The 13,239-nt window shown below is 42.8% G+C and overlaps 1 protein-coding gene across 1 annotated transcript; it reads right to left on the bottom strand.

Annotated features, from left to right (window-relative positions):
• Positions 1–3,562: 3,562 nt before the first annotated feature.
• LOC144146732 (neprilysin-like) lies at positions 3,563–12,766 on the bottom strand. Its single transcript, XM_077678660.1, has 4 exons — positions 12,701–12,766; positions 10,361–10,465; positions 9,786–9,856; positions 3,563–3,662 (listed from the first exon to the last, which is right to left on the bottom strand). The coding sequence occupies exons 1-4, from the start codon at positions 12,731–12,733 to the stop codon at positions 3,563–3,565; spliced, it is 309 nt and encodes a 102-aa protein (XP_077534786.1). The 5' UTR covers positions 12,734–12,766.
• Between the last annotated feature and the right edge of the window lie 473 nt (positions 12,767–13,239).

The raw sequence follows: 13,239 nt of genomic DNA on the forward strand, positions 1-13,239 counted from the left end.
CAATGAACACTGAGATGTGTTGTCTATTTATTGCCTATATAAAGGTCTCGTCATAGAATTTTTTTACCTTTTGGTGGGGAGGCTTAATCAAGGAAGAGACAGACAGACGAATCGAAATTTGTGCGTTTATCTATCCCAAAAAAGACTATAGTCTTTATTTAGGTTATGCACCGCTACGAATTGTTTTATCGCAGATTATCCATACAAGAGGTACTAAATGTTGTTCAGAGATATCTACATGTAATAATAATATCACTACTAATAAGGGTAGTATTTTTAGGTGATATTATTCGAGTTCGGAAGTCATTTTGCTAAGTTGAATATGAGCAGAAGTGCTCGAGCTCGGGGAACGCATGTGGGCAGTGCACGGTACACGACGGCGTGCTTCAAGCATTCTTGCGTGCAGGGTCAAATTGGCTTTTGTAAGTATTCCTATGCGAGAAATTTACTTGCTTACGCCGCATTCTTTTGTAAATTGGCTTTGATTCAGAGTTGTCAAACTTCGACAGGACGATGTGGCGTAGCAACGTTTTTTCTTGGTGGCCGACAATCGCAGCCCCTTACGCAAGCTGCTTTTCGTAAACCCTAGAATGTATCTTTGAATGGACGCGCCTTTATTGGTGTTTTCATACATGCCCCCACGACACCAGACTTCAAAAAAAGGCATACATGCGCAGTCGAAAAAATACAGAGCCCTGATTAGACCCGACATTTCTCGGGCGCTGAGGTCTGGTTGCGCAAACGGAGGGGGAAAGCCAGTGGTTTTCAGATGTATCCGCCTTTGCGTTGTGTTTGGGTCTCGTCCTTCGTTTCGGGTTCTTTGTCTTTCGGCGGGAAGATCCGCGACAAGGCGACCGGCCGCAATTCATGTGGATGATTTCCTAGCCTCATAGCACTCCGTCCCGTGCGCGTATTCTACTCACGTGCCTTCCCGTGCACCTTTCACGGGGCAGGCATCGGGATAATCCTTCTTCTATTCTGGCACGCTGCCGGGTTTGCGTTGTGCTTCGCGCACTTGGTTGCAAACCCTTTTTGAACGAAAGCCTTTGGTTGACCACAGTCGTCCTTGTAAAGACCAATTCATCCAATGTGGCCGCGCTGTAAATAGAAAAGAAGCCAAAACATTTGGGTTGGAGGGGTAATAATACCCACGCCGTAAATAGAGGAGCCCGGTGTGTTAACTAGTGTGCTAAACTGGGACACCGCCTGAATGAATTAAAGATTACCTGATAGATGCCCCGTGGCAGGTGCACGTGATCGCGTGTGTATAGATCAAGAGAGAGAGAGAAGTAAACTTTATTTAGAATGTCCGGCGGAGGTAGCGGGGAGGACCACGCAGGGTCGCCCGCCACCCGACGTAGTTAAGGCGTCTTCGGGGTGTTGCCTCCCCGACTCCCGCTAGGCCGGCCCGCTGTCGACCTGTGGGGTTTATACCCCCGGTCTCCAGCCGGCTCAGCCCCACGCGTTTGTCGGGCAAGAGCCACCTCGAGCCGCTGGACGGCCTGCAATTGTTCTGTCAAGTCCTGCGAAAACACTGCACGAGCTATGTCTTCCGGCAGTCGCCCGGGAGAGGCGACCGCTTCTTCCGGATGTAGGTCACAGTCCCAGAGGATGTGGGTCAAAGTTGCTTTAGCCCTTTTGCACACACTGCACACTTCACTTTCGAACACCTCCGGGCACACGTAACGCGCAAGCGCCGGCGTGAGCACGGATCTAGTTTGAAGTTGTCTGTATAACACCGCCTGTTCGCGTGTCAGTCCCGGGTGGGGCGGGGGCATGGTTCGGCGACCATACCGGTACCAGCCCAGCACCTGTGAACTTGGAGGAGAGCTCGTACGGTTAGGAAGCTGCGCGTGAGTTGTGGCCAGTCTCCCTGTCGGAGTGATTACCCGCAGAAGAAGAAACAAAAGCGAAAAATGGGGTGCAAACAACTACTTCTTTTTCTTGTCTCAATATTTTTCCCTTACTTTATTCATTTTTTCCCTAACCTAAACAGGGTCACAGCTTATTCATTACAAGCAGCTTCTCGGCTAATCCCCCGCTAGGCTATGCGCCAAGATTCAAGGGTTCAATGAACCAACTAGCCAAGCTTACCTTTCTGGGGTCACTCGAATAGCTGAAGCGTACGTCATTATGGCTAATCGGAATTTTAATCATATAGAACTTTCATTTCATGGTGTTTTTTTTTTTCGGAAAGAAATTGGTATTCTGATGTCCTCACGAATTCCATTACGTGCCCTGGGCAATCTCTTCTTGTGGGTACGTGTCAAAAACGTTGAGGCCTTCATCATCATCAACAACCACCAACCAACGATGCAGCAATGAAGAAGTATGTAATGATCGCTGGCTTTCGCTTGCTGTTTACAGCGGAGGTCACGGTACCATTACCGTTCATGCCGACCACGGCGGTGACGAATACTACAGTCGCTTGCGTGTTTAATCTGACATTTTACGCTTCCACCTTACAACGTTCATAGAATTAAAAATTTCTGTAAGAAAGTAGAATAAAGCAAATTACGTAGCGATATCTGCAGTGACACTAATATTAGGATGACATTATCAGTAATTGAATCAAAGGTATGTTTAATTCCAGTGGTGTCGCGCCATCACGATAGCGGGGATGTTAATTACGCCAATGGCATAACCGTGTGGAACAGTAACCTTGAATTGTCCACCAAAGCGACTGCTCTGCAATATAGCTGGCTGTCACCGCCATCTTTGGTTCTTCAGTGAGCCTACAGGCTTCAACAAGCATAACATGCAAGTCGGTTGCAAACCAAACAGTTAAATCACATAAATACTTGCTGCTTGTTTCTTACGGTTGCAGATATAAGGAGAACCAAAGCAAGAGAAACACAGGATCACAGAGCTAGAATTTATAATGCAACAGTCACCTTAGAAGACAGTTTGGCTTTCGGAGGGTAAACACCAAGTTCACTTTCTCCTTTGCTACTTTGTTGTTCCCTCTTGCCAGTTTTTACTCTAAGGTGGCAAACAGCCAACTGACCTTCCGCGCCCACAGTCCACCTATTCGGCGTCTACGCTTCAACAGTAGACAGTTGAAGTTAAGTAGTTAAGCAGTTAACAGTTAAGTAGTAAAATGTTGCTTAGTTACGTTAGTCTCCACAATCTTGCCCAGAACTGACGACTCCATAACATAGGTTTACTGTTTCTTTAGCGGAGACTATGTCCGGTCTTCCATCAACCGCTTGTGCCACTGAGAGTACCGGCTTTAGGTAAAACGCACAATGAACTGGTTTTTACAACCAACGGTAATTGCACTTCAAACAGAGTATGTTTATCTCTGTCTATTTTTATTTGTGAGTATACCGCGGCTGAAGCCAAGCGATTCGGTCTGGGAGGTATAATCAGCTCCAGTATAATGGAAAAACTGTACCGCCCCCAGGACCGCCTCAGCCACTTCGAACTGTGAAAACTGACACAAACCTGTTTTCAACACTTTTAATTCGGCTGGAATTGTATAACATTTTTTGTTTATCGTAATATATTTATTAGTAAGAAGCACAGGAAAGTCTTTTCACAAGAATTACCATCCTTGCGGTCATATAACGAGGCACTTCGTTGGAGTCCCAAGAACACTGTCTTTAGCACACACGAAGTCTCTTGACATACGGTAGTTTGTTCGCATTGGAATCAAGATTCTGCAGAAAGAAATGAAAGCGAGGAAGGTTATGGCAATTAACAAATTTGGGTCTGTGGGGTGCTGAAAAAAGGTAAGGAATAGACCGGGAACAAAAGATGGCTATTGTGACAGGTTGCTCAGAAGATCCACCAAACCGAAACTACGCGATTTGACATACGCTACGCATGACAACTGATGTGTTTTGTTTTCTTTGCACAAAACTGTTTTTCATATCTCAATATCTATAGTAAATATACGGTGTTGGTCATGATTGAGGCATTTTCTGGCTTTTGGTTAAATCATCATGTCGAACGAAGTCAGGTAAAACGTGGTTGGTGCACGTAACCTTTTGTATGAAGATGGCCTTTCACTGTAAAGTTTTGGATATAACAGAAATACAATGGTGCAAGTTTGGCAAGGATATCGTACGTGAATTTAAAATAAAAAAAAGCACGAAAAACGTTTTTTTCATTCACTTGGGCCTTTTTTGGCAGCGTATACTTTGTTTACACTGCACCTTGCATACAGGTTGCCTCAAAAGCGTTTCTCAGTTGCCGGATGGGTTAGAGGTTTCCAGCATTTTTGTGATTGCTTTGGACACTTCCTTTTGGCATCAATATTTATAAGAATTATTACGTCAGCTCATTTTTTTTTCGTCGAAACGTTCCGTTATATTGAAAATATTCGGCAGTCTGACGCAAGCAAATCACTTCCTCAATTCTTCTCCTTACGGTACATTTGAAGGGGTGAACGTCCACCTGCAAACTTTCGCATAGAATTACCTGCTTTATTTTTATAAGAGGTTGCCTGCCTTCCTATTTTATTCTCTATATTTTCCTTTTCCACTATTAGGCAACTTATTTGTGTTTGAGCATCCGTAGTGTACCTTTCCGTGTGTTGCAGTAGCGCACACATTCTGGGCAGAAAATGTTTACCAAACCTTTGCAATATTTACAAATAAAACATAATGGGGTTTGTCTGCTTCCAACTGAAACATACCTGTATAGTTTCATCTTTGCCGATCACGGGTTAAAAAGTTCCTTTTTGAGCATTACTACGGAAAATCTGTATTTCATAGTTTTCTGAAAACATATACGTACTCGCATTATTTGCGACACTAGATGTATAGTACAAAACAAAATAAATTAGACCTTTTTATTCCGCCCACGACTGCCGGAGATTTGGATGCGCGTCTAAAAAATCTTTTGCTTACAATGCGGACTAGGATTACAAGCAAACGTGCCTGTATTTTTAGCAACAGCGCCCTCTGCGGCCCTTATCGTATTTATATACCTACACTCTACTAAACTGACAATCCCGAACTGTGGACGTTGAACAAAACAAAGACATAGAGGCAATAGTTCACACATTGGCAAGGCAAGATAGTATGCAAGACGTTAATCCAAACACACGTGGGCAATAATGAGTGGTGGTAAAAATTGGCGGCGTATCTACCCACTTCACAGCAAATGCCGTCGAAAGACGAGAGTCTTCTGCCTCATCTATCACGTAAATGATTTTTTTTCCTCCGCCCCCTCCCATGCCGTTCCCTCCATATATATCCTCTCACGGTAATGACACAGGACCTTTAGAGAAATTTCTAAAGTCAATTTCATTCTGCCGCCTTTCACTGAGCGCCCAATTTATTAGAACGTTCTGTTACTGTTGAATGTGGAATACTGCCACTAGATCCAGGCTCGTGCAAGCGATTCTAAATTTTCGGGTCAGATTATTGTTTCCTACGTGTATATTTTGTTTTCTGTCGCACATAGCAACCAAACATTTATTTTCAATTAAAAAAACTAAGCAAGGAATGGTTGGGCTCTGATGTTTCGGGTGTATGTTAGCTTTTTGGTCGACAATGATGAGTAGCATAAAGTTTACTTTCAGATTCAGCTCTTAACACACAAACGTTTTCTCTATTCAGACTTCCCGTTCAAGAATTCTCCTAATTTTAGCCCAATATCTTAATCTTAAGAAAGACAATCATAGTTGTTGAAGTATTTTATTATTCTGGTGAAAGCTTCTTCCAAAATAGGTAAAGGAGAAGAAGGGAAATGGAGGAGTAGCCTAGTTGAGGAAATGATGCAACCATCGAGACCCCACAGGAGTTCAGTTCAGACGGTGGAAGCCAGGTTAAGGTCAAGTTCATCTGCCATTAAAAGTTTTCCCGACCAGGGTGACCCCAGTCTGCACTAATCTTGAGAGACCACTCGCTACGCCGACAGCCCAAAGCCTGCGAGAAAATTTGGGTCTTCAAATGGAGGGTCATTTTGTGAGGCATCGGGACGCATAACGAAGGTGAGGATGGACCTGCACAAGGAAAACACCAAGCAGCGCCAGATGAGATCATCAAGGGTGGCGAATACCTTCACTTGGCAGTGGGTACAGTAAGGAGGTGGAGGCCCACCTGGGTAAATTCATTTTCTTGTTATGTGGGATGCGAGGGCTGCGTTGGCCCCAGCTTTGTTGACGAGTACTTCCGCAGAGTGAGGCATCAGACGAGCCACAGCCAGGTAGCCAGGAGTAGCGGTATGGGAAGGAAGACGGCACTTCCATAACTGACGTGAGGGAAGTTGAAGGCGAAGGAAGGGGGAGGATGGCGACGCGTGGTAGTCCAGAGGATGGGTACTAGAAAGACGCTCCGGTGTTGCATCATGCGTAGCCTGGTTGACGCCACCACCTATGACAAAAAAGGTTGCAGTCCCATTGCGATTCAGAATGGTGGTAAAATGTTGCAGTCGGTACACACTTGGATGATTGGTGAAGGGCGTGCGTAGTTCTTGAAAGGCTTGGTGAATGTGTGTTGGAATGCGAATGCATGGAGGCTGTGGGTTTGCAACAGTAAAAGCCAAAGGATCCAGTACGCTGAGGATGCTCTGGAGATCCGCTTCCAGGGAGGATGAGTTAAAAGCGTGACGTACGTGTCAGGGAGCTGTCTAGGTCCGGTCGGGCTGGGCAGCGCCAGGACATGCGCTCATGAGAAGGGTACATGCTGGCATTCGTAAAGATATTCATCTTATCAGGGAATTTCGCGGCGAGGACCCGCTGAAGTGCCTGTTCCCGAGCAGTAGTCGTCAAACTTCAAGATGTCGTCGTTATCAGTTACCCGCCGCGGTGGCTCAGTGGCTAAGGCGTTGCGCTGCTGAGCACGAGGTCGCGGGTTCAATTCCCGGCCGCGGCGGCCGCTTTTCTGATGGAAGCAAAAAGCAAAAACGCCCGTGTGTATGAGATTTCGGCGCACGATAAAGATCCCCAGGTGGTCAAAATTAATCCGCAGCCCTCCACTACGGCGTGCCTCATCGCCTGCGTTGCGTCGGCGCGTTAAACCCTACAATCAATCAATCAATCTTTTTTAGGTTGTGGGTGAAAAATTTTGTAACGCGTATTTCATATTTGCTATCGCGAAAATGAACATGCCGTGTCTTTGTAAACAAATGCCAGTACTTCTTCCCTCTAACATGCCTAACGTTGCCTTTTCGCTGAGAAATATCGACAAGAATGAAGTGTGCTTCCAGACAAAATGGTTTGGAAAATATTTTTCTATATTAATTTCCCGTTTAAGAATTATATTAGGTTTTGGCCGGGTGGCTGAGGACCGGCCGACGTACATATGGACAGGCACATAGACACATACCTTCGGTCTTAAGTAGCCCAAGAAACAGTTTCGTGTGTGCGCGTTTGTAAAGCAGAAATAAATACTAAGACCTATAAGTGAACTAAACAACAGCAGACTGTTTCTATGCAATATAACCCATTGAAAGTGACATTGGAGTTAACCCAGTGCACTGACAGAAATAGTCGTGGGTGGGGGCATGCCAAATATCAGATGTTTACGCAATGTTTCAAAAGTGTGGCCAATATAGAAACCGAAGTTGCGGTCATAAATTTCTGATTGGATGACTATAGCAAAAATGTTTCCGGTGACATCGCTCATGTATTTTATTGCCAGCTTTCTTGGATGGCAGACTGGGCATGGATTTCGTCTCTACTACAATAAATGGATGACCATCCGCCGAAATCGAAATATACACGAGACTATATTGAGTAAGGTTGATTTTCTGGGTATAACAAATGAGCTTGAACCTTTTTGGGACAGCTCCATGCCTAACTTCATTGAACGGTCTGTTGAAAGTAACTGGTAACTTTTCAAGTACTTCGTAAATACGGTAAGTACAGTACCCTGTAAATATGTAGAAACCGCTAGGCGTAATTGCCTGTAATCATCCAGCCCCTTGATTCAACATGTCGTTCAAACGCTTATCAACCACAAAAAGCGGCTGGTTTATAAAGCTAAAAACGTAATAGCCTGGATTGTTGGTCTACGTATCGCGCATGCTCCTTCATGTATAAATGTGTGCTTAACGATGCCAACCGCGAAGCTTTCATGATACAATTCCTACGCTTCTTGTTGACAACGCTAAACAATTTTGAAACATCGGTAGCAAAACAGTGAATCCTGGTTCATTACCCGATTGCGACGGTGCCGAATTCCGCCGCCTCAGTGTTGTGTTGTTGTAAATTCAATATTTTCAAAATCATTTCCCACTCCTCTATGGTTGAAATGCCCCAAATTGTTCATTCTGATTTTTCTACTCTTTATGCTGTCCGCTTCGACTTGGATGGTATGGTGAACCTAATTAGAAACTTCAAGATGTCGTCGTTATCAGGTACCCGCCGCGGTGGCTCAGTGGCTAAGGCGTTGCGCTGCTGAGCACGAGGTCGCGGGTTCGATTCCCGGCCGTGGCGGCCGCTTTTCTGATGGAGGCGAAAAGCAAAAACGCCCGTGTGTACGAGATTTCGGCGCACGATAAAGATCCCCAGGTGGTCAAAATTAATCCGGAGCCCTCCACTACGGCGCGCCTCATCGCCTGCGTTGCGTCGGCGCGTTAAACCCCACAATCAATCAAATCAATCGTTATCAGGTGTAGACGGCAGAAACAAATTTTTTTTGAAAAATACACAAGCGTACTTCGCTGTGATTTTAAGCAATCGATTTCATCAATGCTGTATTGCGGGCCTATTAACTAATAATTATTGGAAGATCAGAAACGGGTGCCATTATTTAAATCTGGCGATCCTTTCCACCCTTTGCGTGTAATATATTCTGACAGTCAAATTTCTGGAAAAAAAAACTTTTTTTTTCTCTCCCCTTAGCAACGTGGGTTTCCAAACCATTTTCTTGTGATCTGCAACCTATGTGTTTCACAGACGACATTGCTACTGCTTTAGATAAAAAAATTGCAATGAATGTATTTTCATTGACTTCTTTGAAGCTTTTGATTTAGTTAATCAGCAATTACTATGCATGAAATAAACAAAATAAATGTTGAGCCCAACATCGGTTATTTCAATTTTTTATCTAAGAGAACTCAGTTTGTAACTGCCAGAGAATTTGAATCACCAAACTGTTTTGTAACATCAGAGGTACGACAGGGTTCCGTGCTTGGTAGCTTGTTTTTTTATATATGGGCAAGATTTTTCTTGAGTAGTTACAGCAACTTTTAGGATGTTTGCAGATGATTTCGTTATGTGCAGCGCTTTCACTGTGATCTTGACATTTCGATACTTGCTAGTGACCTCTATAATATTACTACATGCTGTAACACATAAAAAATGCGTTTGAATACTAACAAAGGTAAAACAATTCGATGTTCAAGTCAAACTGATACCTCCAATATTTCCGTCTACTATGCAATACTCAAAACTGGAACATTTGCGTCTGTCTCACAAATGTTTAGGAATTTCTATCACGAACAACCTTCCTGGGACCAGCATGCATATTTTATTGTTATTATTTCTGACCGTATGCTTGGGTATTAGCCACCTAATTTTGATGTTGCGCCTTTCCAATTTAAACCACTTGTATATAAAACTAAAATTCGGCCTATACTTTTAGTATGCGTGTTTAGTGTCGTATCACCACTTTGACCATCTCATTAACGTGTAGGGAATAGCCCAAAATCACAGTGCCCGTTTGATCCTTTCTAACTATGCTCAGACATCTAGCGTTTCGACATGAAAACTGTAGCGTTGGGCATCTACTGCTTCTGCCATTAGCAGAGTGACCGCGCGAACAACAATTCAACATCAAACTTTCGCTGCATAAATGGGAACACAAGTCGCTTTTCACCTATCTTACCTTAGTTTGTCGTCAATTCCAGTGAGATTGAAGATTTCTGCATATTTTTTTGGAGTTGTCCAGCAGAAGTTCTGCGTTGGAGACAGACCATTTTATTGTTAGGATTACAGCCCGTGTACCCCAGCATCATACTATCTACCCAAGATGGCGGTTTGCGAGTTAGTGGTCCTAGACAGCGCTTTGCTGCCCGAATGAATGCCATCTCACGTTTAGTTTTTGCCTAATGTCTGACTTTTCGTGATAAAAGACGTTTATTTGTTCGCAACGGCCAGCGATGTTTACGCGGACGAACTCTTTACTGGCAGGCACCTTTGATTACAAGGGGTCTAACCCGTTTCACTGCACTAATAAAACTAAATCTACCATTTACAGAATTTTGTAAACATATGAATAACACCGTAAATAGTTGCACGTTCTTTCCAGCACCACAAATTAGAAATTCCTGTATTGAAGCATCACGAACGTTCGTCTGGTATCAGTTTTGAATTCTTAGCCATAGACGAGTGATTGGTAAGGGATACGAGTAAGGCAGTCATTTATTGAACTTTTCAATTACGTGAAACAGGGTTACGTACCATAGCAAACTGAAAAAAGAAGTACTGGTGTAACGTAAGCTTCATTTCGGGAATGTTGGACTTGACGAACTCTTCCGCGTATTTTGCCATGAATACTAGGTAAGCCTGTAAAATAGGGAATGGAATCGGGAAAACATACACCTTTTATTATGGAACCAGTCGATACGCCTCCGATGCAGCCTCCTACATAAAATATAATCATCATTGAGCAGCCCACACTGATCGCCATACCACTTATCACAGCGCACATCAAGTCATTCATTTGGAACGCAAACTCAAAATATTAAAGAAGAAGAATGCACAGTCTGACGTCATCAGAGAGCTTAAAAATGCTTTGCGAAACACAGCGCACTGCTCAAAAAACTACTACTTTGAAACGTTCCTGCCAAACTTAAAAAAATGATCCCGATTAATTTTGGCATTACATTACTAACAAAAAGCAGCCTGTAGGGGAAATGAAAGTCGATGTTGACCTAATTTCAGACAATGGAATCATTGCTGAACATTTTAATCAATATTTTCTTAGTGCATTTTCTCCTGCTTGAACGTATCCACTGGTAATACCACATCCTCCATTTATGACACTGATTTTATATCTTACCCTGGCGTACTATCGATGCTGTTAAATTGGAAAACCAAGTCTTCTTATGATTCAGACCAAATTTCAAACGTCTCTTTACGCAGATATGCCTAACTACTTGCTAAGCTTCTGGTTTATAATATTTCTCTCTTCTTTGTCCACTGCGAAGCTACCGAGTGACTGGAAGATGGCTCTCATTGTTTCTGTTTTTAAAAAAGGTGACCGGTCTAGCTTTCAAAATTACCGTACGATGTCTCCAACGTCTCAATGCTGCAAGATCATTGAACATATTATTTCTAGATTATTTCTAGACGAAAACGCAGTACTGATAAATTGTCAAAATGGTTAAAAAAAGGCTATTCCACGGCCATCCAATTGGTGGCAATAATTCACTCGTTTTGCAGCGTGTCTTGACAGCAATGGACAAATTGATGCTATATTTTGAGATTAAAAAAAAAGCTTTCGACAAGGTACCACATGACAAATTAATAGTAAAACTTAAAAACATTCACATTCCGGATATTTTTGTTTCTTGGATCGCAGCTTACCTATCCAACCATCAACATCTTGTAAAAATTAACGAAGAACAATCGCGGTGTCTTCCTGTCACCTCTGGGGTTCCCCAAGGTAGTGTTGTGGAACCATTGCTTTTTTTCTGTTGTATATTAACGATTTAGTAACTGTTACTGACCTTACTATTCAAATTCGATTGTTCGCTGGCGACTGTGTATTGTTTCGAGAAGTCACAAGTAACAATGATCAGAACGAACTCGACAAAAACATTGAAAACGTGCGTAAGTGGTGTGTAGAATGAGGAATGGAACTAAATTTGGAAGAAACTGTATATCTTTTTGTGACCAGAAAGAAAAACCCCAGTGAACACGTGTATAAATTATGATCGTCTTCACCCACACAGGTTCACAGTTGTAAGTACCTAGGCGTTACACTAACAAACATCTTTTCATGGAACTTGCACATAAATAATATGTGCTAGTGTGCCTTCCGGAAATTCTGCTTCTTAAGATATAAGCTCCGAAATTCCCCTCCAAACGTTAAGCTTCTTAATTATGTTTCTTTCATTAGGCCGGAGCTGGAATACGCGAGTATCGTGTGAGACCCCAATACTAAGCAAAACATTAAGAAACTTGAAAGGATTCAGCGGAAGGCCATTCAGTTTGTTTATTCCGGGTTTTTGCGAACGGACTCCCCCTCAGACCTAATGCTAGCTAATAATATTGCTTCCCTTCAGGATGGTAGAAAGAAGTCCCGCCTTGATTTTCTGTCTCTTTTATATTATCGCAAACTTCATCTTGATCCAAGACCTTTTCTTTCTCCCTTAAACACAAGACAGACAAGACCTCCCCAACTAAACGCACCAACTCCCTATTTCGCGAGAACGGACATGTTAAAATATTCGTTTTCCCACGCGCCGTTTCAGACTGGAACCAGATAATCGAATCAAGTCCATCCGATGCTGGAGAACTGTGCATTGTTTTTGTGTATGTTTTTTGTACTGCTCTTTGCATTGTACCATGCCCTCTTGCTTGGACCGAAGTGTCGTCCACAGTATGCATTCAACAAATAAATAAAATACATAAAAGTGCGGGTTATCTATGATAATATATAGAGCATTTGACAACACATTCAAGCATTTATCTTCATCTCTTCAAACCTAAAAGTTGCTATCCCAGAAATTCTTATCGCATTCCTAGAAAAAATGAAAGGGAGCAAAACAAGGTTAGCTTTCCCTTATCGTTTACCTTGTAAGAGAGGGACAGTCCTCCCGATATCATTGTCAATTCTTCAAGAAGTTCGGGATACTTCAACTGAAAAGTGAAAGCAAAATACAGTAAATAATTTTCGAATAACAAATACTTTGTCAGAAAGCAAAGCAGTCGGGGAAACGCTGGTAAGAGTACACGGATTTTCCTAGGTATTTACTAATGCAGAGAAATGTTTCGCGAGAAATTACTGTTCTCGTAACGGGAGTACATCGAGAACAGGAACAAGGTTACTTTCCTCCTTATAAAAAAGTACGCAGCCCGCGTATCTTCTATGAAAAATAGTGTGCACAGAAATATAAACCGGCTTTCTTCGATATGCCAAGCTTTATCTTACCTCTAGAAATACGTGACTTTAAAAGCATGGTTTATACGTCCTGGTTCCGAAAAATTATCAATGTGATCGATAAAGTGTTCAACCTCTTGGTATTGTATGATGTCTATATTTGTATGACACGAAAAACGTTGCTGCATGACATAGTCACAGCAGAAAAAATGTTTCCTAAACCCATCACTAG

Source organism: Haemaphysalis longicornis, unplaced genomic scaffold, assembly GCF_048455015.1.
Source record: "Haemaphysalis longicornis isolate Haplotype H1 unplaced genomic scaffold, Haemaphysalis longicornis Haplotype H1 scaffold_7, whole genome shotgun sequence".
NCBI lineage: Eukaryota > Metazoa > Arthropoda > Arachnida > Ixodida > Ixodidae > Haemaphysalis > Haemaphysalis longicornis.

Excerpts from the sequence above, each read along its gene's own strand:
- LOC144146732 (XM_077678660.1), bottom strand. The coding sequence starts at position 12,733 with ATGATATCGGGAGGACTGTCCCTCTCTTACAAG. Across the intron at positions 10,466-12,700 it reads GACTGTCCCTCTCTTACAAG|GCTTACCTAGTATTCATGGC; the intron begins GTAAACGATAAG and ends CCTATTTTACAG. Across the intron at positions 9,857-10,360 it reads TCTTTTTTCAGTTTGCTATG|AACTTCTGCTGGACAACTCC; the intron begins GTACGTAACCCT and ends TCTCCAACGCAG.